At 43.8% G+C, this 25996-nt stretch overlaps 1 protein-coding gene and 1 long non-coding RNA gene across 4 annotated transcripts; one reads left to right on the top strand and one right to left on the bottom strand.

Annotated features, from left to right (window-relative positions):
- The first annotated feature begins 2473 nt into the window (after nt 1-2473).
- Nucleotides 2474-5422, top strand: LOC140706323 (uncharacterized). The gene is made up of 3 exons (XR_012085962.2): nt 2474-2538; nt 3849-3891; nt 4685-5422. It is a non-coding gene; the product is annotated as an uncharacterized LOC140706323 (long non-coding RNA).
- Nucleotides 5423-7813: 2391 nt separating this feature from the next.
- LOC110089469 (interferon-induced protein 44-like) lies at nt 7814-25987 on the bottom strand. Of its 3 annotated transcripts, XM_020812566.3 has the most exons (9): nt 25837-25985; nt 24631-24676; nt 24113-24187; nt 21108-21156; nt 19753-19948; nt 14383-14535; nt 13378-13549; nt 12565-12665; nt 7814-11293 (listed from the first exon to the last, which is right to left on the bottom strand). In XM_020812566.3, exons 2-9 carry the CDS (start codon nt 24671-24673, stop codon nt 11105-11107), a joined length of 978 nt encoding a protein of 325 aa, XP_020668225.3. In that variant the 5' UTR covers nt 24674-24676; nt 25837-25985; the 3' UTR covers nt 7814-11104. The 3 variants fall into 3 exon arrangements, with proteins under 3 accessions (XP_020668225.3, XP_020668226.3, XP_078249155.1); XM_020812567.3 differs by lacking the exon at nt 24113-24187 and having other exon boundaries at nt 25837-25987; XM_078393029.1 differs by lacking the exon at nt 24113-24187 and having other exon boundaries at nt 21108-21380; nt 24254-24676; nt 25837-25926.
- Between the last annotated feature and the right edge of the window lie 9 nt (nt 25988-25996).

Raw genomic sequence — 25996 nt, 5'->3', positions numbered from 1 at the left:
AAGTCAAAACAGCCCTTCCAAACTTGGTCTCATTCTTAGCCCGAAGGTCCAGTTTGTAATATGTAACAAAGGTGGACACGTTGGACCAAGTAGCAGATCTACAGATTTCTTGTATGTCAATTCCTCGCAGCAGGGCAGTTGAGGTGGCTACAGCTCTGGTGGAGTGGGCTTTGAGACCCTCAGGAATGGGTTTCTTCTGCAGTTCATGGGCCAAAGAAATGGTGGAAACCAACCACCTAGAGAGAGGAGGGTGAGGCGGCAGACCCTTTACGCTGACCATAGAAACAAAGGAACCGTTTTGGAACCTTTCTAAAGTCCTTAGTTCTGGTGACATAATAGGCTAGTGCTCTCCGAACATCCAAAGAATGGAGCATGCGCTCAATATCTGTAACTGCATCAGGAAACAACGTTGGTAAAATCAAAGGCTGGTTAACGTGGAACTCTGAAACAACCTTTGGAAGGAATGAAACAACAGGGTGGAGAACAACTTTATCTTTAAAAAACTGCAGATATGGGGAATCTGCACGTAGTGCCGCCAATTCACTGGCTCTTCTAACCGAAGTGATGGCTACCAAGAATATGGTCTTAAGGGATAAGAAATTAAGGTCACATGAGGCCATAGGCTCAAAGGGATGTCTAGTAAGACAATGTAGTACAGTCTGTAAGGACCACTGCGGAACTGGCTTCTTCCCCGGTGGCCTCATGTTGCATAGACCCTTAAAGAAGGCTTTAAGTGTCGGGTGAGAAAACCATCGAGATGACTCCGAGCCCGGAGGTTGGAAGGCAACAATGGCTGAAGTATAAACCTTCAGAGTAGATTTAGACAATCCGAAATCAAAGAGATGCTGGAGGTACAGCAGGAGAGTAGACAAAGCAACAGGCGAAGGTTGTAAATTGCATTCTTTAGTAAACTTCAAAAAACTCTGCCACTTGTATTTATAAAGCAACTTTGTGGCTGGTTTTCGTGCCTTATCAATGACCTCCGTCAGTGATGGGAAATCCTCTACACTGTCAAATGGAGGGCCTCCAGGTCTGGATGAAGGACGTTTCCGCTGCTCTGAGTGAGTAGTTGCGGATGCAATGGTAGTGTTACCCTGTCCACTGCATTCTGAAATAGTATGGAGAACCACGGTCGACGTGGCCACCAAGGAGCAATTAGAATTGCTTCTGCCCTCATCTGCAGAGTTCTGACAATGGTTTTCTGTAGAACTGGCAGTGGCGGATAAAGATAGAGCAGACCTTTGTTCCACGGGACCATAAATGCGTCTCCTAGGGATCCTTCCCCTTTCCCGCCACGGGATGCGTAGATTAGGCACTTCCTGTTGTCCTGGGTCGCAAACATGTCCACAAGTGGCTGGCCCCATCTGCGGCAGAGAGTGAGGAACACATCCTGATCCAGTTCCCACTCGTGGGATTGGAAGGAGCGACAACTCAGCTCGTCCGCTAGTTGATTGTCTGATGTTGAGACGTGGATGGCTACCGGAAAGATGTGTTGCTGGTAGCACCACTCCCACAGATGGACAGCCAGAAACAGAAGGGACTTCGACTGTGTGCCTCCCTGCTTGTTCACATAGAACATTGTGGTGTTGTTGTCTGTAACCACTTGTATAGCTCTGCCTCTCACAAGGGGGAGAAAGGCTCTGAGCGCCTTTATAACTGCCAACATCTCTAGGTGATTGATGTGTAGTGCAGACTCCTGCGGGGACCACAGTGCATGGATCTGATGGCCCTCGCAGTGGGCTCCCCAACCCACTGGGCTGGCATCTGTTGTCACCTGTCTCATGATCTGCAGGGGTCGGAAAGGTCTTCCTACCAGAAGGTGTGGAAGGAACGTCCACCATTGAAGCTGGTCTGCAAGCTCTGGTGTGACTCTGAGACGCTTGTGTTGACTTCCGTTGCGGGGTCGAACAAGGTCAGCAGCCAGCATTGGAGTGAGCACATCTTGAGGCGCGCATGAGGCAGGGCAGCGGTTGTCGAGGCCATGAGGCCTAGCAGGTGTTGAGCTAGCCTGGCAGACACTGTCCTTCGAGGTTTGAACCTCCGAACTGCCTTCCTGATTTTTTGGATGCGTTCTGGAGGCAGGAACATGCGTGCATGTACAGCATCCAGACATGCTCCTATATAGTCCATCACCTGAGAGGGCTCCAAATGAGATTTCTCGTAGTCGATAGATAGACCCAGGGCTTGTAGGGTATGGAGGACATGTTGAGTGTTCTTGTATGCCTGTGTCTTGGATCTGGATACAATCAGCCAATCATCGATGTATGGGTAAATTTGAATCCCTTGCAAACGCAGGTAAGCCGCCACCGGGGCTATACACTTGGTGAAGGTCCTCGGTGCAGTGGATAGGCCGAATGGAAGAGCCACAAATTGGTATATAGTGTCCTTGAACATCAGACGAAGGTATTTTCTGTATTTCCAGTGAACTGTGACGTGGAAGTACGCATCCTTGAGGTCCACCACAACAAACCAATCTCCTTTTTTCAGCAGGTGAATGATCCCTTCCAGAGTAACCATCCTGAAGCGACGAGGTCTGAGGTAAGAATTGAGGTCCCTCAGGTCCAATACAGGTCTTAGGCCACCATCCCTCTTGGGTACTGCAAAGTACCCATTGAGAATGTCTCATTGAGGTACATGTTCTCTGTTCTTCTTGAAATAGAAGTGGAATTAGCTGGGTGTTCCCAGTACTCCATGATAAGCTCCATAAGTTCAGGTACATAAGACAGGCTAACAGGATGAGACCTCTCCTTGTTGATGTCTCCAAAGATGAGGTCATCCTCACGAGCTGGTGATTTTTCCACCTCCATTCTTAAAGTAGTGGCCATCCTCGAGACCATTTGTGGGTAGGATGAAAAATCCTCAGAGGGAGAGGATGGATGAATATCTGCTGCATCCGATCCCAAAGGCTCTCCTGGGAGAGGTGTCTCTAAGGAGGCCTCAGAAGTTCCCTCGTCTTCCTGGTCAGATGAGGTTTGAAAGTCTTGGCTGCCATCATTATCAGAAGACTGAAGTATATTAGGACGATGGGGCGCATCCCTGGCCTTGCCTGACCTCTGGGGAGGAGGATTGTCAGGAGGTGGAGGAGGACTTACAGGTGTAGAAGAGGGAACAGGTTTTGATGACATCGACTTCGAAGTCTCCTTATTCACCGAGGTCGACTGTACATCCTTATCGACAACGAGGTGTTTACGTTGTCGATGCTTCTTCGGGGGAGGAGTAGAGGACAAGGACGAAGATGCATAACGAGTTCTCCTCCTTCGCCTCCTCCAGTCTCTCAACGTTGATGAAGATTCTGACGAATAGTCTCTCCAACGACGTCGACGGTGGGACCTCCTCCTCTCCATGCTGTCATTGGAGTTGGAGGAAGAATAATCCCGACGGCGATGTTTCCTATGCCTGTCGACCCCGGAACCGTGCTTGCACTTGTGATGGCGCTGGGTCTTCTTAGATGGAAGCTCCTCCTCCAAATCGGATACTGGGTGTCAAGGAGAAGGGGTCTCAATAGGCTTCACCAGTCTCCGCGGTGGGGAAGGTGGAGACTTGGAGCCTTGAGATTCCGGTGTCGACGACCGGGATCTAGACGCGCACCCCGTTAGAATAGGGCTATCAGGGGCATTGGCTAAGCCAGAAATCTCTTGTCCAATCTGGCTTGCCGTCGGTGACCTCTCGAGAACGACAGGAGGTTCCTATCTGGGAGGTAGAGAGGTACCCATATCCGATGTGGATTCTCAGTCATGAGATGAATCCTCCAGTATGGGTGACGGAAGCGAGGCCAAAATCGGAGAAACAATGAGAGTAACCTCCCTAGATTTCGGTGCCGACTTGATAGCAGTTTTCTTCTTTTTCAGGTGTTCGGAAGTCGGTGGATTAGAAGACTCATTCGATGCAGAGGTAAGTGTTTTCTTTGAAGAAGTCTTCTTTGTAGGTTTGTCCTTAGATTTTTGCTTAGGGGGCTTCTCCTTAGATGTTTCCGGAGCAGGGGATGGGACCACTCTAATCTCTGACCGCACCGATGAAGTAGAAGGAGCGACTTCCATGTCGGAAGGCTGGGAAGCAGAAAGAGTCTGTTTCCAAAGGGAGTATTTCAAACGTTGCTGGTGAGCCTTGAGGGTGACTTTCGTAAACTGCTTACAATGTCTGCAGTGGGAAACGGAGTGTGATTCCCCTAAACAGTACAAACAGAGCGAATGCCCATCCTCGAAGGGTAGTTTTCTGGAGCAAGCGGTACAGAGGCGAAAGGGTCCTCTCCTCGGAGATGGCTTTTCTTTAGGAGGCATAGACTAACCAAAGGTAACGCTGCACAATCGAAAAATCAGGCGCGTGGCGCCCCAGCGGGAGCCAGAAGGTTCACGAGCGGCTATTAAGATAGGAAGCAGCTTCAAGTAAAGAAATCCGGTAGGCGCGTGGCGCCTCAGCAGGAGGTAGATTGAGGCCAATTAGGCCGTTAAGGGCACAAAAGATCGCCAGAGGCAGAGGGAAGTCAAAAGGCCAGTCCAAGGTCAGGGCAACAGCAGGAAGATAAGCGGTAAAACAATCCCAAGTCAGGTAACGTAGAAATAGCCAAAAACTCACAGCTCTAACCGAGAGGTTCCAACTCCACGGGCAGAAAAATGGAACTGAGCCGTTGGCGGGCAGAACATGCGCTGTACAGGGCAACCTAAAACATTGTTACTTTTCTATTTAGCTCTAGAAGATTCCGAGAGGCCAGCACAGGCGCTGTCTTTACCCACTGGTGTGGATTCATAGAGAACCACGTTGAAGAAGCAACAACCATTTCAGTAGAAACAAGTAGTTGTGCAGAAACAAATCGTTTTTCAGAATGTATAGTTATTCCAATGCAACTGCAAGAAAAGGATCATATTCTGGTTTACAGAAACTATTCGCGAATACATTATTCTGTAATTAATTAATCTATTTCCAAATATTTTTTTCCATTTATTGGCAAGATTAGAACTTTCTGATAGAGGTGTAAATACAAAAAACGAGCCAACATATTATAGATGAATGAAGCAAGCACAATGCTGCAGAAAATAAAAATCCCTGTCCACACCTGGCATGTAATTATGCTATAAGGAACCCAAATGGCACTCTTTAGCATGAAAGGAAAGACTTTGCTTGTGTTTCTATTTAGAATAGATCCATCCTTCCTCTTCAAGAGGGGTACCACACTGTTCTGACACAGGGCTGGGGCATTAATTTTCTTTGGGACTATTTGGAGCCCTGCAGGCTGGAGAGCAGAAGAAGGGGACATATCCTCCGAGGGGTCACAATGCTTACATCCACATACAATGTGTGTCTGTGTTGTGGGTTGGAAATACAACACAAGCACTGAGACCCCCTGCAATGAAGTGAATCTGCTGCAAGCGTGGGACAGCTATGCTTAAACAACAACTTTGAAAGGAAGGACGGGAAGGGGGGAGGAACAGGGTTTTAAAAAAGCATAGAGAAGACAGGAAAGGGGGAGGGCAGGTGGGTTAGAACACGAAGGACCGTTGGCAGGCAGCGGTCCGAGGCTGAGAGCCCCTCTGAGTCTCCATGGCCTCTTCCGAGATCCAAGGGGCCGGCTGAGAGGCGGGGAGAAGCTGCACCCTCAGTATCAGGGCTGTGGATTCCCAACCAGAGTGGAGGGAGAAGAAGAGAAGGGAAGCAGGGCGGGAGGCAGGGGTGGGGATGTGCAATTTGAAATGCTTTGTCGAGCCACACCATCAAATTGATTTGGACTTGACTTGGGATTTTCCCCCAATGACTCGAATGTGACATGTGACTCAGTATCATTTTTTTTCAAGTCGCATGTCAAGTCCCTGCCTCTGCTGCTGCCCATTGCTTATCTTACAAGCAAGCAGCGGGCTTGATTTGCCTTCCAGAAGCCAGGCTCACCACTTCTGGGTATCCTCAGTCTCAACAAGATAAGGAATGTCTCGGCTTCTCAAGGAAGAGGAGGAAGGAACCATTTCCCCACCACAAGTAGGAATTTATTTGTGAACAGCTCCTTTATGCCTTTTCTAGGCCTTCTGCATCCTCCTCAAACACGTTTTTTCCATACTAGTTCAACTTCACTGGGAAAGAACCAATCAGTCATCAGCTCCCAGCCAGTCCACAAGCCCATCGCCCCTGCCCTCTTCCTCCAATACTATCGTGCACGTTAGTGGCATATAAACATCTCACACATGGCTTTCACCTGGCAGCTAGAGAGCACCAGTGTGCTTCTTCATTTCACGTCTGACCTGAACAGCTAGAAGGAGAAATAGAGGAGCACTAGGGGAGGCGGAGCGTTCGTGGGCGGTTTGTGCTTTGCCCACTGGGCATTCCCGAAGAGCCAGTCTCTGTCACTTTGGGCCAGCTGCACAGTCACAGGATGGCCACAGAAGGGAAAAATAAATCACTGGGAGTACTCTCCACCTGGAAAACCGAAGGGTCACCATAAGGCAGAACTGACTTGACGGCACTCGGTTAATTATTAATCATTATCTAGAGAACTGTGCTTTCTGCTCAGTTGTTGAAAAGAACAACTATTTCCTGGTGACCTGAGTTCAGCCTTTCTGGCTAATTTCTCCGCCTACTATGAAAAACCTTCTCTGGCTGAAATCTTATTCGTGGCAGAGAAAGTTAAGAACCAGAATAGGCCTTTTTGAATCAATGGGACATACAGTACTTATAAATTTAAATTAAAAATGTGCACATCCATGTCCACAGACATACTTCCTCTCCTATGGCCAAATATGTGCCCCACTTGGTTCTGCTGCTGCTGCTGTTTCTCGAGTACTTTACTTATTTTCTCCCCAAATGCGTATCTTATTTTATTTTGGCACGACACATAGTCCTACTTAGTACCAACTGTGAATAGGATGGCCCACATCCTGTTGCATATGTTATACACCTGAAGAAGAGTGATGATATCACCCCACCCCGTCTTTCAGTTGAAGACTTCCTCCTTCTATTCCATGGTTTCTGACTCCAGTGAGGGCCAACGGCATTGGGTTGATGGAGGATCCCTGCCCCAGTCACATGTCTCCCTCTCAGACCAACTGGAACAATCACAGCTACTGCCTCATCCACTTCCAGGACCTCTTTTGGGTCGGTGTGGGTCTTTTGGGTCATGGCTTGGAGAGGTGGCTGGGTCACCATTGTGAGGGCCAGTGGGGAGAAAATAACAGCTCATCATCATCATCCCTTATCCATGGCAAAGCTGACCCAGTGCCTGGTTTTGGGAGAACAGAGGCTGTTCTTCTCCCAGGGCACAGAGTTGGTGGCTCCTCTGTCCAGCCCTCTGACCCCAAGGAAGGCAACAAACCCCCTCTTCCTCTCCCTTTGAGTCCAGCTGTTGCCATTCGGCACCAACTGGGGCCTCCCCTACCAGATGTGGCTCATCTTCTCCCTTGAGCCCACTCCCACCTTTTGTTTTCCCACACCACACTGCTCTGATCCCTCTAAATTACTGAATAAATCAGAGGCATCAGAAGGCGAGAGGTTTCTTATGGGTCAGCCTCACATAGATTAACATTCCCCTTCTAGGAAGGTGGGTTTTCGCTTGCATGAAACTCAAAATAATTCATAGCATTTTAAAATAAAACATCTTCTGATTTATCTCAATACGTTTCTAACCCATTTTTGACAGAGAAGTGAGCTTGTGAAACATTTCAAGTTGATGAACTTTATATTTTATTTTATTAAGGACACATATAAGAAAAGCATTATGCAAGGTTTTTTTAAAATCTTTTTAATTTTGTAGTATTTCATTTTATTCATACAAAGAACCATTAATACAAGAACATTAAAACAACACTATAATATAACCACTGTTATGTATCACTACTGGGATATTAACTTGTTCATTACTTTTTCTTTCCTTTCTTTCTAATCAACATACTCTAATTTTCTCCAAAAATGATGAATTTTGAGCTTTAGTTTGTCATAATTTATCGTAATTTAATATAATTTCAGTTGTTCCATTTTACCTGTAGACCCAATATATCTCCAATGATTTTTATTATTATTTAGTACTTTAATTTTATACTATTGTCCTACTCCTGCTATTGACCTGTACCCTCTGATAGTGTTTGCTAATAATTCTATAATCAATGTGAATAAACATAGAGATAAGGGGCATCCTTGCCGAGTGCCTCTGTCTAAATATATTTTCTCTATTACTCTATCATTTACCAACACTGTAGCATAATACACTGTAGCCATGTGGCATACAAAAAAGCATTTCTAAAACATGAAAAATCTTAATTTCTAGATAGTAAAAATAATCATTACAAAAGAAAATCTTAGTTACATTATTTTGTCAGATATAGAAAAGAAAATCTTAGTTACATTATTTTGTCAGATATAGAAAAGAAAATCTTAGTTACATTATTTTGTCAGATATAGAAAAGAAAATCTTAGTTACATTATTTTGTCAGATATAGAAAAGAAAATCTTAGTTATATTTTTGGCAGAGATACATAAAAGAAAATCTTGCCTCTGCAAGACTTTTCCAAGCCAAATCACATATAAATGCACACACCAAAACAATCTGCTTGCCAGCACAACATTGGTAAATTACAGGTGCCAATTCTCATGTCTTCTAATTTCCTCTCTTCTCCTGACTTTCTAGTTGAATTTACTTCATATTTATATTTTTTTTCTTGTCTCAAGGGGCTTTAAGCAAGATCATAACAATCTCAGATTATCATTGCCAGCTTCTAAGAAGTGAGGTTATTTTTTATCTTTGTCAAAGCAATCTGACAATATTTATATGCTTCTAGTTACGTTCATAGTTCTACTTATCTATGGAAGTATTATATCATGGCAGCATTTTGTTATATGTCTACCAAAGGACTGTTCACAAAGAGGCTTTATTTCTCATTTAGTATGAACTGTTGAATGATTATCTGTTGCATTTAACAATGAATTATGAATCTCTGAAATTATCAGTCTTCCATTAACATACACGGTACAAAAACATTTGTTTCAGTAGGTACAGTGGGGTCTTGACTTGAGAACTTAATCTGTATTGGAAGGCGGTTCTCAAGTCAAAAAGTCTGTAAATCAAGTCTCCATTGACCTACAGTGCATTGAAAACCGATTAATCCCGTAACAGGCTGTTTTTGTTCCATTTTGGTTTTTTTCTGGTCTGTAAGTCAAATCTCAGTCTGCAAGTCAAACCTAAATTTTGCAGCCAGAGAAGTCTGTAACTCAAAAAGCCTGTAAGTCAAGCCGTCTGTAAGTCAAGGGTCCACTGTATCAGCAAAGTTATCCTTAACAAAGCATGTCATGGTTTTGACATTGTTGTATTCAGACATTTCTTTCTTACAGGTTTTTGGCAATGCCAGCTGAACCTTTTCTCTCAAGCCAAAGCTATTGTACTGCAGTGGCCAGCTCTGAAATGATGATGATGATGATTCACAAATAATTTTTATTCTGTTCTTCCAAAGGTATTTTAAAGCCTTTCACTCAGCTATGAATGATAGTTTTGTAAGCATCAGTGGTTTTTACCTTTTCTAGCCAGGAGTCTTGGCATCTCTACCTAGGGAAGTATTTCAACTTTCTATTTTTATATTGTCTAATTAAGCAAACACTGGTTTTACTACGAATAATACATCTGCCAAGATACTTAGGCTGTCACCTAAGGTTTCATTCAGGAAATTGAAGCTCGTTGGAGAGATGTTTTTTAAAAACACTATAGTCTGATTGTTTCACAAATCATCTGGCCTCTTCATTTTTCACTAGCTGCAGCTTCTGGAGTCTTTTCAGAAGCAGCCCAACATAAGAAGGCACCATAGCACACAAATCAGAAGATAAGATGTAGATCAACACAGACACCATTTGTCCAGTGACAAAATGAATCTGGAGATCTTTCACTCATGTGCCTTGATAGACTAATCTAAATATGCAAGTAGTAGGTGTGTAATTCTTTCCATCAGATATAAGCTTTTCACATAGCCTCATTCAACTGTTCTGAAGCCTGGGAAGAGGGTAGGCCCACCAACTTCCTCCTTGCATTGTTATTGCGACCACTGATGTGTGTTGAAGAGAAAGGTCCTGCTCGTATGTACACAGGAACAAGAATCCAGATCTTCCAGGGTTCTTGCTGATGTGTAGACTCTAACATAAAAGCAGGCATCTCTCCAAATTCATTATTACTAAGATGAACAAAGCCATAAGAGGGAGGCTGAGCTAGCCTCTGCTTTGTAACTGAACTGAGGGTTGCATTTCAGAAACAATGAATGGGAATAGATTGACTTTATCTATTAGCTGGAAACATCTACTTGTTTGATCTACAATTCCCAGAATGCCCCTTCCATCATAGCCAGTCACCATGTTACCAGAGGAATTCTGGGAGTTAAGAGTCCAGAAAGATAACTTATTTGAAACTGTGTGTTTACAACTATGTTACGAACAACTGTGAGAGGCACTAACGATATTATACAAAGTGTCAGCAAGGATAATTATCTGTTTGGACACTTCTAGGGCCTTAATATGAAAACACAAAGGCTAAGATCTCACCAGCATGACACAAGTGGCTTAAATCTCAGCAGTGTGCTGCCATAAATTAAGAAGTTCTCATATATTTTTGTTACTGAATGTCTCAGAATGCTTGTAGGAATTTGCCAGCATGATGTATGCACTTTTGTTAAGCTAGTGTAACAGTTCAAGAGCAATTTGGCAACTTTCTTCCTGGAACAAAAAGGAATTCCACCAGGAATGAATACGTTTAGCACATTCACAACAACGGTTCCCAGCCTTGGGTAACCCTGGACTGCAGTTTTCAAAAACTGCAACTAACTCAACTGGTGGTGAAGGCTTCTGGGAACTGCAGTCCAAGAACACCTGGGTCACCCAAGGTTAGGAACCACTGCACTATAAAATAATCAACTCAGTCCACAGAGAACAAGAATCTTTTGAGAAAATTGTGAATCACCATGTGACAATGTTGTTTGAACTCCAAAATGCAGAACAGGTGGGCTATTTGAACATTAAAGCTGGCATTTCAGCTTTTCACATTTAAATATTTTATCATTCGTAACTAGAATGCATTTGATAGGATATCTTTAAAAAATGTAGAAAAAAACCCTCAGAAATCTAATTGGCTTCAGTAAACATATCTGTGCTCCAAATATTAATCCGTTGTGAGACCTTCCTCTGAAAGGAAATTATCAAGGTAGCAGTCAGCCGATCGCATGATCTGCCTCACGGCCATAAGGATGAGGATATCAACATTGTTCTCAAGTTCAGTCTCGAAACAGTAATTTTTGATGGGAACTATCAGACTCAGAGGGATGCCGAATTTTACTGAGGCTATCTGCATCTGTAGAGGAAATAAGAGCATAAGTTATTGTCAAGAGAACCCTGCTTCAGCTTCCGAGAAATGTCATCCCAATATTGTCTGAGTACAGCTGGTCTTGCCAAGTTACTGTCTGCATTGTTTTCACTGTTAGAACCATTTACTATGTACAACATGAATTATCTTCGTTGCCAGTACCTTTCATGACAAAGTCTGTGATTTTGTACACACATTTGCATCTGTTGGTACCACAGCTTAAATACTATATGTCAAAACATTTGAAATTTGGCAAAAACACTACAAAAACCCTGTAAATGTGCATCTTGGGAGAATTGTTTTTCAAAAGTGGATTAATTAATTTAATTAATTAAATCTCCTGGAATTTAGGAAACATGGGGGGCAGAGGAAGGAAAAGAAAAAGTGGGAAAAGCACTGGGGTCCACAATAAGAAAGGCCAACATGAAAACACGTCTGGCTGATAGGGTTACATGCTCAACCACCTGTATGTCTTTTATCAAGCTGCAAGGTCCAAGAATGCTACTAGAAAGAGGGAAGTGATGAAACATTTCTGAGTGGTATAGACATAGGGAAAGGACTTTGAAGCTATAAATCGAAATCAACCTCCCTGCATTTAGTTATTCATGAGGGGCAAAGTGTTACTGGAGTGCAGTGCTTCTTGGGTAGTTGTCAATCTTCTCAAGAACAACCAGTCCTAGAGCCAAACTTTTACTTTAAAGACACAGGCCAGAAGCAATGGTGCATTTCCACTGGATCTTGTTATTCTACTGGAAATGCTGATTCTCCTGCCTCTGAACAGACAAACAGGTTATGAAAGTCCCTTCCAAAACAAAAGTCAAAGTTCCTCAAGCACCAGCCACCTTGCAGTCATGGCCTGGTGATCCTGAACACCTTGAGCTGCCATCAAGTGACAGTTATGAAAATGACAGAATTGCACAGGAGGAAGAGTGGAGGACCCATCGCTGCAATTCAATGGACAACCCGATGGGCGTTTACATGGAAGCAGGTGACCTGAACTGACTGAGACTGAAATGCTAGTTAAGTTTGCAGAAGACTGTAACCTAAATATGGAAAGACTGCCCATACTAAATCAGGCCCTATGTGTGTACTTATCCCGTATTGTGGTTTAAAAACATATAGCAAGGATAAGCATTCACACCACAGGGTAGTAAAACTGAAGGAAAAAGCCAGCTCTCTGTACATAGCCTGACAGGGCAAGAGCAAGGTTGCCTATTAAAACAGTGGAATCAACGTACCAAACCGCAACCAGCACTTACCTGTTCATGAACAGCTTGACTTCTGTATACATTTGAAACATTTTGTTTCACAGAAGAGCAAATTTCATCCACTTTGGTAAGTAATATAATTTGTGGCACATCTAGAGAGAGAAAATAAGTTATAAAAAGAAAAATAACATCAATCATGGAATTTGCCGTCTTGTGAATTCATTGTCATAATTGTCTTATTCTAGGAGGGAAAATGTTTCAAGTTTACTGGCCATGTTACCTGGGGAATTCTGGGAGCTGTGGTCCAAAAAGACAAATACTCATCTCTCTTAACCAGCAGAGCCAGTGGCAACACTGGCTTGAGAATTCTGGCAGTTGTAGGCCAAAGAAGGAACATTTCTAGCCAATACCACTCACTGATAAGAAATAGAGGGCCGGTGCAATCTGAAAATGGATGCATCTCTTTAGGGATAAAAACCTGATTCCAATTTATGCCAGTGCTGGGTACAATACAGTCCCTCCTTTGTGGAGCCTTGAAGTGCCTCATCATCTACTCTCCAGAAGCTTTGAAAGTTTCTTCCAAAACGCAGGGCTAAATTTTTCCAGCCCGCATACCTTGAGAAGCCATGAATTTCCAGTAAAGACCACCTGTTTTACTGGAAACCACAAGTGGAGACCACACTTCTGACCCTTGAAATGGTGCTGAGCTATACTTTCAATCATTCACGACTAACTTCAACAGAGCTGAAGACACAGCTTTCTCTCCCCTGTGCTAGAGAACAGGCAGTAATCTGAGGGGACCATATCACCTTATGATTTTTTTAAAGATTCAAGCTCTTCAACACATAAGTATACAAAACTGACCCAACTCTCTAGCTTTTTGGCGAAGCTCTTTTAGTTTTGATTCCATCTTCGGAGGCAGGATTTCAATCTTGGACCCATCAATAACAAACACCATACAGTGAATCTTGTCCTTCAGAGAGGGAGACTCGATGTAGCCGGGTGTACCTGATTGTATAGCAGCATGTGGATTAAACTGGAAATAAAAAAAAAAGGTAGTAGCAGTCATAGTAACAAAAATAGAGCATAGCTAGAATACAATCTGATTCCTGCAAGAAAATTGCTAGGCACATACCGACATCAGAAAGATCTACTCAGAAAAAAAATGTGTTCCACATAAACACAAATGTCTTGCATGAAGCAAATATATTAAAATTATCTTACCAAATGGCAGAGAAAGAGAGCCTACGCAATTGTGTAATGGTTTCCCTGGGCATAGGCTTAGTGGCATAAATAACAGCAAAATGCTGCTTCACAGACAGCTTGCCTCTCAGAGGCCAGTTATCCTGCTCTGTTTTTATGAGACTTTCACACCAAAGACCACCATATAAACATCAGTCCTTCATCTAGAAAAGTATCTGCAAATTACAGGAGGTGGCAAGTCTGAGGTCTACAGCAACATAACTTGTGACAAGTGCATCCAACTGCTGAATAGCTCAATGGTCTTGGCCAGTCATTCTCTATTGGGGCCATATGGTCCCCAGAGATCCCTTGGCATATTTGAAGGATTGCCACAGATTGGAAACAATGCTCTACATACCACTTTATAAGGCTTGTCATGCAGCTGACACAATCCTGATTCAGCCTGTCTTTCTTTCATTCTGTACTTACAGTAATGAATAGCTGATCTAGGCTTCTGGCTGCAGAAGTCAGGTTCTCCACTGTGCCTCCTTAACAGCTCTGCACTTCAAAGATTTGTTGTTGTTACTCTTACTTGCACTAAGAAAACTGGGTGTGCAAAACACAGATTCCTGAATAAATATCCCTTTATTTCACATGACCTGTGGAGGGTTTGGTTTTGCATCCTACCTGATACCGATCAGGAACATGTCCTTTTAATATGTTGATCACATCATCAACTTTCAGGCCGGCTCCTTCTTTTTCTTCTAGCCCCATGGTGTCACAGAAAGTGATAGGTAACACCTTCTTGTCACTCCCAGTTATAACAGGATAGGTCCTGTACTATTTTTTTTTTTTTAAAGGAAAATAAAATATTAGTAAAGTATATTTCTGTCCCCTTGATTTTTTTTATTTTCATACGTTACAAACTGACACCAAATACTGGCATACAGAAACAGGTTCTAAGGCTTCATAGGACTTCATTTCAGCCCAGGAAAGTCTTCAGGATGAGAAAGGAACTTCTAATTTCCAAAACGTAGCACAAAATTGCCACCTGTACCCCCAATCCCACTCACAGTGATTCAGTGGGGATTTTTATATTTGAAAGGTCTCCCTATTCAGAAGCTCCTTAAGATTTCCCCAAGTCACAAAAGAGCCCTTGGATTTCAACAACCATACTAATTTTTTTCTAGTCCCTGCTTCTTCAAGTCTCTCTAGAGGGTGCCTCCACACCTCTACGACAGGCCAAGGTTAGCATTTATTTTGTGATGCCACCTCATGGCAGCCATTTTGAACTGCTTTATTTCCAACCATACATGTCTCCAGCACTGTTTCAGATGCCCCTCCTTAACAAGCGCACCTCAGTTAACAAGTTTAAAGCTGCAGTTCTGGGGAAGATTTATGCGTTGGTAACTCTACCCTCCATCTCACGCTACCCGACAACCAACAGAGAGTCAGAACACCTCAGATAATTCATCACTTCCAAAGTCCTGCTACTCATTCTGGCCAGAATGGAAGACGGAGGGAGGCTTCCTACAGCCCCTGACCAACCCTCTGGGAAAAGAATGGAAGACAAAATGCCCAAATCCATTTTGTGTTCCACATATATTGTAAAATTATACAGATGTAATTTTGCCAGGAGTCAGGCCTAGGCACAATTCATAGTTCCCCCTATGGCTGAATGTGTTGCCATATCTAGGGATAGCACTTCAACCTTGGTACTATTGTAGCTACTGCACATGTACTGTCACATTATGCCAGCGTAGCTACATACATGGATTCCTGGCAATAATGTCAGGATCATCTAATTAATTGTTACAGTCCTCAGGGCATGAAAGTGAGAAATTCTGGATCCAGAAGATTTCTCACTGCTTATGACACAGTTTGATGGTCTACCACTGAAGGAAAAAATAGCCAATGCTACTCCTCCATGCATAGTCCTTTTCATGAAGGGGGGGAAATGCCTGGAAGCGCCAAGGAGGACATGCTCTCCCATTGGTAGAGATACACCTTCTCTGCTGACCCACAGGTAAAGAGGTACTTCCACTCCATCTCATCCCCCACAATACAGCTGTTTATGTAGGTTAGGATTGCTCTGCCTAATCCTGTTTAATACTGCTAGTACTGTTTCTAATACCCATAGCTATGCTACCTAGGAATTGTCAGGTAAAAAGGCTGATGTTAGTGAATATTTTATACTTGACAGATCATAGTAACCAATCTGGTTGTTTTAAGAACCCTCATCAGACACAACAACTTGTTTCTTTTTAATTTGTCGACACATTGCTATTTCATCTATCAGAATCAATTTTACTGGGTGAACTAATTTTTCAGATTGTGTTTTATGAAGACAGAAGCCTGTCTGTATTGCTTCTTCTTCTTTTCAAAAAGCCAGGGAGAAATCATTATATGCAAATGAATGAAAAGAATATTGCAGAACCAATAACACTGCTAAAGGTAGTGAAAGATTTTTAACTAGTTAATTGTTTGGAAGATGGAAGCAAACAAACACTGCACACACCTTTATCTGACTAGAAATTCCCATTCACCATCACAGAGTGTCCCCAGAACACTGTGAGACACAATCCAAGCAAAACAACAGCAGATGAATGGAGCACCAACTTCAGGCAGATTTGCTTTGATCTCAGAATGAGATTTCTAAGGTGAGCAATGCATGTAACATACCCAGTACATTTTATAAACGTTATAATTAGACATGGGGATGAATATAAAAATGAATCAGGATATTCAACGAACATCCCTGATTCATCAGATATTCGTTACTTTGTATTCTTGGGGTCCAGAGACCCCAACGAATACAAAGCAATGAATATTACCCTTTTATATTCGTCCCTGAAGAAAGTAGGAAAAACCACTGGGCTAGTCAGGTCTAATCTAAGCCAAATTCCTTATGAATACACAGTGGAAGTGAAGAACAGATTTAAGGAACTAGATTTGGTGGACAGAGTGCCTGAAGAACTATGGATGGAGGCTCATAACATTGTACAGGAGGCAGCAACAAAAACCATCTCCTCCCCAAAAAAAAGAAAATGCAATAAAGCAAAGTGGCTATCCAACAAGAACTTACAAATAGCAGAGAAGAGAAGGGAAACAAAATGCAAGGGAGATAGGGAAAGTTACAGAAAATTGAACACAGACTTCCAAAGAAGAGCAAGGAGAGACAAGAGGGCCTTCTTAAATAAACAGTGCAATGAAATAGAGGAAAATAATAGAAAGGGAAAAACCAGAGATCTGTTCAAGAAAACTGAAGATATTAAAGGAACATTTTGTGCAAAGATGGACGTAATAAAGAACAAAAATGGTAGAGACCTCACAGAAGCAGAAGACATCAAGAAAAGGTGGCAAGAATACACAGAGGAATTATACCAGAAAGATCTAATGTCCCAGACAACCCAGATAGTGTGGTTGCTGACCTTGAGCCAGACATCCTGAAGAGTGAAGTCAAGTGGGCCTTAGAAAGCCAACAAGGCCAGTGGAGGTGATGGTATTCCAGTGGAACTATTTAAAATCTTAAAAGATGACACTGTTAAGGTGCTACACTCAATATGCCAGCAAGTTTGGAAAACTCAGCAATGGCCAGAGAATTGGAAAAGATCACTCTACATCCCAATCCCAAAGAAGGGCAGTGCCAAAGAATGCTCCAACTACCATACAATTTCACTCATTTCACACGCTAGCAAGGTTATGCTCAAAATCCTCCAAGGTAGGCTTCAGCAGTATGTGGACCGAGAACTCCCAGATGTACAAGCTGGATTTCAAAGGGGCAGAGGAACAAGAGACCAAATTGCTAACATGCGCTGGATTATGGAGAATGCCAGAGAGTTCCAGAAATACATCTACTTCTGCTTCATTGACTATGCAAAAGCCTTTGACTGTGTGGACCACAGCAAACTATGGTAAATTCTTAAAGAAATGGAAGTGCCTGACCACCTTATTTATTTTCTGAGAAATCTATATGTGGGACAGGAAGCAACAGTTAGAACTGAATATGGAACAACTGATTGGTTCAAAATTGAGAAAGGAATACGACAAGGCTGTATATTATCCCCCGGCTTATTTAACTTATATGCAGAATATATCATGCAAAAGGCTGGACTGGAGGAATTCCAAACCAGAATTAAGATTGCAGGAAGAAATATCAACAACCTCCGATATGCAGATGATACCACTCTGATGACAGAAAGTGAGGAGGAATTAAAGAACCTCTTAATGAGGGTGAAAGAGGAGAGTGCAAAAAATGGTCTGAAGCTCAACGTCAAAACAACTAAGATCATGGCCACTGGTCCCTTCACCTCCTGGGAAATAGAAGGGGAAGATATGAGGGCAGTGACAGATTTTACTTTCCATGATCACTGCAGCCACAAAATTAAAAGACACATGCTTCTTGGGCGGAAAGTGAAGACAAACCTAGATAGCATCTTAAAAAGCAGAGACATCACCTTGCCGACAACAGTCCGCATAGTCAAAGCTATGGTTTTTCCTGTAGTGATGTATAGAAGTGAGAGCTGGACCATAAAGAAGGCTGATTGCCGAAGAATTGATGCTTTTGAATTGTGGTGCTGGAGGAGACTCTTGAGAGTCCCCTGGACTGCAAGGAGAACAAACCTATCCATTCTGAAGGAAATCAACCCTGACTGCTCACTGGAAGGACAGATCCTGAAGCTGAGGCTCCAATACTTTGACCATCTCATGAGAAGAGAAGACTCCCTGGAAAATACCTTGATGTTGGAAAAGTGTGAATGCAAGAGGAGAAGGGTATGACAGAGGACGAGATGGTTGGACAGTGTCATTGAAGCTACCAACATGAATTTGACCCAACTCTGGGAGGCAGTGGAAGACAGGAGGGCCTGGCGTGCTCTGGTCCATGGAGTCACAAAGAGTCGAACATGACTTAACAACTAAACAACAACAATATTCATCCCTTCCTTCCCTATCTGCTTATGCCACCGTGCATCAGCTGTTCCTTGGGGGCATAAGCTGAGAGGGCTTTTCCCTTCAAGTGGCTTGCTAAAGGTAAAGGAAATACTACCCCCCAAGGTGGGGGATAGCTTGGTTCCCCTTTCCTCCTCTTCCTCCCACACAGCATAGGAAAAGGAGCGTAGCCTGTCAGAAGTGATCCCCCATCCCATCTTTTCAAAGATAGGAGGGGTGAAGGATCGTCTGGGTCCCCCTTTGCTCCTCTTCCTATGCCCTTGTGGGGAAAGGAAGAGCATAGCCTGATCTAAATGATCCCCCACACTCACTGTCTTTGCAAAGATAGTGGGGGTGGGGGATTGCTTCTGACAGGCTTCCCTCCTCTTCCTATGCCGCAGCAGGGATAGGAAGACCAGGGAAGCCTGTCAGAAGCAATTCCCCACCCACAATGTCTTTGCAAAGGCAGCGGGGCTGAGGGACCACTTTGACCTCTTTCTTCCTATGCCATGTGACATATGAAGGCTGTTGGGGGCTGGCTTTTTTGTTGGCTTTTTTTTAGACAGCCCTATGGGCTGTCTAGAAAAACGAAAAAATGACTCAGCAAACCAAGGAATTGATTCATAGTTTGTCAGGCCACCGGGGGGGGGGGGCAATTAATGGTTTGATGACCCAACAACCAAGATGAAGCCCCATTTTGGTACTTCGTCCCCATCTCTAGTTATAATCCGCTGTCAAGAAGCAGGGCACAAACTACGAAATAAAAAACAAATCAAACCCTGGTTTCTCCTTGTATAATATTAAAACCTAAAATTTGTAGAGAATTAAAAGAACCACAAATCCAGCTACGATCTTTAAGAATGGGAAATAAATTACTTTTTCTATGACATTAGCATAGATATTTAAATACAGCTAAGGTTAGCATATTTTACCATAGGTCTAATTACTTCAGTGTGGAGGGACTGAGCTATAGGCTAATTTGAATACGGCAGTGGAACTTTTGTTTTTTTGGCAAAACTACAAGAACTAAAGTCTGACTGAGAAACACTGGAAGCGTCAAGAAAAAAAATTGAAGCTACAGACTGACTGGATGTGTTTTAATTTTAGATTCTAAAGCATATAGCTCACCTTCAATGTTATACTTGTTTCACCGACTCCTACCCAGGCTTGGTTCCGCACATGGCCACGGTAAACGGAATTCACAGAGTTGAAAAAGCTGGACTTCCCAGCACCAATTTGACCAAGTAAGAGAACCCGGGCCTTTTGCACTGAATCCAAAAGAGGCTTAAATGCTGAGATCTCGTCTATCAATCTTCTTCTTTCCCTGTTAAGAAAGTGAGACACATCAGCTTTGCAAAACATGCCAGTATTAACCACATTATCTTAGACAGCTCCAAATTGTTCTTTAAAAATACTTCAAAAGCATAAGGAAGATTGTATAAATGACCAAACTACCTAATATGTAGGTGGAGTGACTGTACGCTTTTGAACGGGCTTCATTTTAAATGTCATCCTTAGTAAGCACAGCAAGTATCATCTTTGTTAACTGCCTGATATTTAGCACAATGCAGAGAAATATGGGTCTCACTTGACCTTTCCCCTCCTTTTGAGGCAGGAATCCCTATGCCAAGCTGTTATTTTATTGTTGGTTTTATACTAGCGAACTCTTCTTAATGAAAAGTGCTGGGAGTCATTGGGTTTCTCTCCTGCTTTAAAGTTCTAGAACTCATCAGACCCAATGGGCCATACGCTTGTAAGGCATTGTTTACACGATCTTAGGGGATTACACAAAAGAAGGGTGGGCAGCAAGGCAAGTAGAATGGGCTTCCCTGTGCCCCACCAGCCTCTCTAGAACACAGAATCCATTGGATAAGGCAGGTGCAGAAGGGGAGAGACATTGGAACCATTATTTCTTCATTGCCTTGGATAAAGACTGGGAGATGGCCAAAGAATCGTTCACACACCCCTCACTTGGACTCCAATCTTCTCTCTGTGTACTAATACCTCCCAATCATGTGTGGGGAAAGAGAGAGAGAGAGAGAGAGAGAGAGAGAGGGAGGGAGGGAGGGAGAGGGAGAGGGAGAGGGAGAGAGGGGGGGGGGGAGATTTCCAGGACTCTGAACAGCCAGTAATGCCCTTTATGGAGTGCAGTTGGCCATTTGCAGCCATTACTAAGGCCTGTGCCAGCCTTTCCCCCTGCCAAAAAAAGGGAACATGGAGCAAAGACTCCCAGTCAACCTGTTATACTAGCCGAGGGGTGCTATCGGCCATTTCAGGCTGTCTCAACATTCAGAAAAAATATTTGGTAAGTGTTGAGAGAGTCACAGTGTGGGCTCTGGACATGAAACCCACACTCTGCTCATTCATGATTTTGATCAACCAGCCTCCAACTGATGCCCTTCGCAGCTAGTCTTTTTCCCCTACCTATTAAAATAGACACAATCACAGACTGCAACACAGACACGCTCAAGTCATAAACCTACTCAGCTGTCCAATCAATCTTCCTCCATGGTTCGCTCAGCATACGAGGACCTAATGAGGAAAAATATAAGACAGGGGTGACACTTCGAAATTGTAAATAACCAAAAATTTTAAAAAAATTAAAAGTTTCCTCTTTAATGTGAGTTTACCTTTTCCTTGTTATATTTCCTTCTTATTTAGAGTTAATTCCAAATAAATACACTTCAGTATCTTGCATCAGGAGGACAGTAGAATGAATGACTTCTGAAGTCACTTCCAACTGCAGAGTTCTGTATCTGTTAGTTATCTGTAAGGTTCTAAAAATTGATGCACCTCACTGCCTACACTCTGTGAATTACCTGGCCAGAGGGTGCGAGTCTGACTCCTCACCTGTGATGCTTTGGGAAGCTCAACAGCCCCAGGGTAACCCCAGAAGAAGGGAACAGATAAAGCACTTCTGAGTATTTTCTATCTAGAATATCATAGAAAGGATCGCCCTAAATCAGAATCAATTTAGCAGCATACAACTATTATTTTTAAAATGTGATACCAATACTTGACCAAATAGAGGTCTGCATGAAAATGCTTGTAGTGCATGCCTGTTCTGCCTACTACATCCAGTCACAGTCATTGTAACCTGGAAAGTATAATCAGACAGGCAAACAGGGTGGGGAAGGCATTGACACTCTCAGAACAGGAAGGATAACCAAGTACCTTTTGCAACTTGCCTTGGGCACTCATGGTGGGGCGGGTGCTTTCTTAGTGCACAGCAACCCATTTCAAGACTGCCATTTATTTATTTATTTATCTATCTATCTATCTATCTATCTATCTATCTATCTATCTATCTATCTATCTATCTATCTATCTATCTATCTATCTATCTATCTATCTATTTATTTATTTATTTATTTGACTTACATGCTGCCCACTCTACCCAAAGGTCTCTGGGCTGCTTACAACAATTAAAATTCATTTGATCTTGGGACCCTAGATGCAGAATCCAGAGCTGGGTATTTGAATCCTTATTGGGACTCCCTGAAATGAGCCAGCTGGAATCACCAGGAGCATATGCGGAGGATGGATTTAAGTCTACTGCCATCTATTCAGTCCTGGGCAAGCTGGAGAGTCCCAGAACACTTCTAAGAGAGACCTCTGAGTAGTTTCTACCTAAAAAAAAACACTTGGGAAGTCACCAGATATTGGGATCCACTTGATGACATATACAGTGGTGTCTCGCTTAACGGGTGCCCCATTTAATGATGAATCCGCATAGCGATGAAGATTTTACAGTCGCTTTTGCGATCGGATTGCGATGTTCCCTATAGGGAAAAATCGCTTTGCGATGATGGCTTCCCCTCCCCATCATTGCAAAAGCCCCATTTTTGCACAGCTTGCGATGAGGGGGCGAAGCGATCATCCCAGAAAAGATCCAGGAGCCATCTTCCCCGCTCCAGCCCCTCCCCCTCCCCGCCTTACAGCTGATGGGCGCTGCTCTTAGAAGCTTCCCCAGCAGGTAAATAGGCAGTGGAAATGCACTGGGGAAGCCTCTGAAAGTGGCACTTTGCTGGGGTGGGGGTGGGTGGGTGGTGGCAGGGACAGGCCCGCCACCCCCTCGCGCCCCCCTGAGTCAAAGCGGGGCTTTCAGAGGTGCATTTTCACTGCTGAAAAAGCCCCATGAGGCTTCCGAAAGCGGTGCGAGGGGGCTCTGGGGAGCGGGCTGCCCCTACTACAACCCCACTCACCCCCACCCCGGCAAAGTGCCGCTTTCAGAAGCCTCCTGGGGCTTTTTCAGCAGTGAAAATGCACCTCTGAAAGCCCTGCTTTGCCGAGGGGGGGCGCAGGGGGTGGCGGGCCTGTCCCTGCCACCAAACCCCTTCCCCACCCACCCATCAGCGCCCATCAGCTGTAAGGCAGAGAGGGGGAGGGGCTGGAGGGGGGAAGATGGCAAAATGACCACCCACTGTGTTTTGGCCCAGATTCCTCGCTTACCAGGCAGCGAAAATGGCAGCCGCATGGAGGATTTTCGTATAAAGGTGAGTTTTTTGCCCATACGAATGCATTAAACGGGTTTTAATGCATTCCTATGGGCTTTTTTATTTCGCATAGCGACGAATCTGTATAGCGACGATTTTTGCTGCACAGATTATCGTCGCTATGTGGGGCACCACTGTAATTAATTTCATTGCAAACGCTGTAAGGAAGACTGTGGTCCTTCTGGCAACCACATGCTGCCAACAATAATTTTATTTATTTATTTATTCAATTTTTACCCCGCCCCTCTAGACAACGTCTAATGACATTGCCTACTGACACTAGCAATCTAATAGGAGACCTTTCTTTTTGAAACTTGCAGAAAAAGTGATTAGTTAATGGCTGACACCATGGCCACTGCATTTTAGGCACATCTGGATTTATCTATAGAGCCAGATGAAAACCACCTACTGAAACTGTAGGCCCTCTCCAATTTCTTTCCCTTTCTTAATTGTCAAGTCTGACTCATTTTAGATGAGGCATCCTAATCTAAAATGAGTCACACTTGACAATTAAGAAAGGGAAAGAAATAGGAGAGGGGCTATAGTTTCAATATGTGGTTGTCATCTGGCTCTATAGAAAGTGTAAATCCAGATGTGCCTAACTTATATGCAAAGGGAACGTTCTCAACAGGCACACCCTCCCAGGCATGCTGAGGACTTTGGACTACTTTCTCAGCATGCAGAGTAGCTCGGAGGTAAAGGTCAGGGACACAGGAAAAATGCTGTGTTCGAGTCAGTAAAAGACTGGGTGGGGCGACGAGAGACACAGCCATGGGGTGGAAGAATGTAGTGCTGCTGTGTCTCCCTTGCTCCTAGTGGTCAGGAATCTCCAAAACCACAGCAGAGAGCAGATTAACACTCCCCATAACCGTGAAAACAAGAAAAGCAGAGGAAGAGAGCCACAGGGAGGACCTTGCAGGTGACTTCGGCCGCAATGTGGGGCCCCAACAGGGCAATTCCATGCTACTTTCAATTTTGCTTTTAAAACGCACCCTGTGATGTTGTTTCACGTATCTGGCGACGTAGGTATTCTCTCACCAAAATGTCAACCCAGTTCACAGTTGGCACTGATGCATAAAACCGAGGGTTAAAAAGAATACCATGTTAAAAACAGTAACATCTGAAAAAGATACTGTAGTTTCTTAAAAAAAACAAGAAACTGATAGTGTTAACTATTCATTCATGTCATTATTTGATCTCTTGTATGTGAATACAAGGGAAGGGGAGAATGCCAGTCACAAAGGGAGACAGATATTGAAAGCAAAAGAGATCCTTCCCTTTCAGCTTGTTTTTGCCTCTGCTTGAGGCTGAAAGCAAGTCTACAAGCAAGAGAAAAGGGATCCTGCTGCTCTGCTCCCTTATTTGGTCATCCTTTCCGAGTAGGAGGTCTGGGTAAAAACAGTGCGGAGAAAGAGAAAGCAGGAGCAAGGAGGAAACACCAGGCAGTCCAGGCAGCTGCAGTTCATCCCTTCTCCTTGGAGAAGAGACGTTGATCCTCTCCTTCACTCACCTCTGACGGGCTCTTCTGCAGGTTTGCTTGAGGAACCTCCCATTGCCTGTTGTGGAAATCCAGAATTGTTTATAATTTTTCTGTGTCACAACAGAATACGATATCCAGGCTTATCTCCTAGGAGGGGGGCTGTGCCTGGCAAATTACACTCAAGATAAGTAGATAGTGGTTGATGGGTTGGTTTGTTCTCCAAATATTTTTTCATTTCGATAGAGAATTAATTACAAATAATGAGACAACACATAATAAATAAAATAAAGCAGGTATAATCATGCATAAAATAATTAGCCCTAGCCTATAGTTATGATCTATGGAACCTTGGTGGCCCTTTTTAGCAGGGAAAAAAAGACCTTGTCGTTCTTAGAACAGATCCATCGCTCCCCTTCAAGAGGGGTCAAGCACGTCCCTAGCATATTACTAATTCTTTTCCACAGTATTTCGGGCCCAGCAGCTGAGGGGACATATCCTTCCAGGGAATACTATTAAAATCCTCTGAAATGAAATGACTCAGCAGCAAGCATTTGACAGCTATATTTAAACAGGAATTTTAGAAGAAGGGAGGGCGAGATGTAAATAAACATCGTCTTCCGACAGAGTTCAGGGAAGGGACCAGGCTGGCAGGCAGGCGGGGAGGAGCGAGAAGAAGGACGGGCGGCCGGCAGCGATCTGAGGCGGGGAACTGCTCTGCGCCTCCCTGGCTTTTCCTGCGACCAGAGGGAGAGGCGGAGAGAGGCTCAGCCAGAGACTGCCCGCAAAGCACCCTCCCCTCAGCCTCAGGATCATGGCTGCGGATTCCCAGCCCGGGCGGGCAGGGAGGAACAGACATCAGGGAAAGGGGTTTATTGATAAATGATCGGGCTGCGAAGAACCCTTTCCTGGGGGAACGGGGCCAAATGGCACTTCCCTCCCTCTACCCCCCCCCCCCGATCCTTTTCAGCTCAATCCAACAGCCCCTTCCCAAAACTGTAAGCCTGGACAGTACCTCCAAGTTGCACTGCTTCCGAATAACTTTCAAAACCTACTTTAAAATGTACAACAACAATAAAGAAAACTTATTCTACTTATCCTAAGCCCTTTACGGGGGAGAGAGAAGGTTGTCGAGCTGAGCTCGTGCTTGCTGAGAAAAGGGGGCATTAACAAGTCCCCCCCCATTTTAAAATGAGGATGTGGCAGGAAAATTTAATAAGCAACGCTATTTGCTCTTACTGTGGTTGCTCCTTTCTCTTCAGTGTTGTGACTTCCTTTTCAATTCAGTGCTGTCCTGTGCTGCTGTGCTGCTGCTGCTGCTGCTCACACAACTCACAGATTTCCGAATGAGCCTACCTTTATAAACTTGGGGAAATCAAAAGTGAAAATGAAAAACTTC

The sequence above is a fragment of the Pogona vitticeps genome, chromosome 4, assembly GCF_051106095.1.
Source record: "Pogona vitticeps strain Pit_001003342236 chromosome 4, PviZW2.1, whole genome shotgun sequence".
Taxonomy (NCBI): Eukaryota; Metazoa; Chordata; class Lepidosauria; order Squamata; family Agamidae; genus Pogona; species Pogona vitticeps.
Note: the sequence above shows the minus strand (reverse complement) of the source record. Positions and strands in the feature narration are given on the sequence as shown.

Bases quoted from the DNA above. Each gene is read 5' to 3' on its own strand.
- LOC110089469 (XM_020812566.3), bottom strand. From the start codon at position 24,673: ATGGGAGGTTCCTCAAGCAAACCTGCAGAAGAGCCCGTCAGAG. The intron at 19,949-21,107 runs GTAGGTTTATGA...CTTTCTTAACAG, and splicing joins AAGATTGATTGGACAGCTGA to GGAAAGAAGAAGATTGATAG. The intron at 11,294-12,564 runs GTAAGTGCTGGT...TTTCCTCTACAG, and splicing joins GTCAAGCTGTTCATGAACAG to ATGCAGATAGCCTCAGTAAA.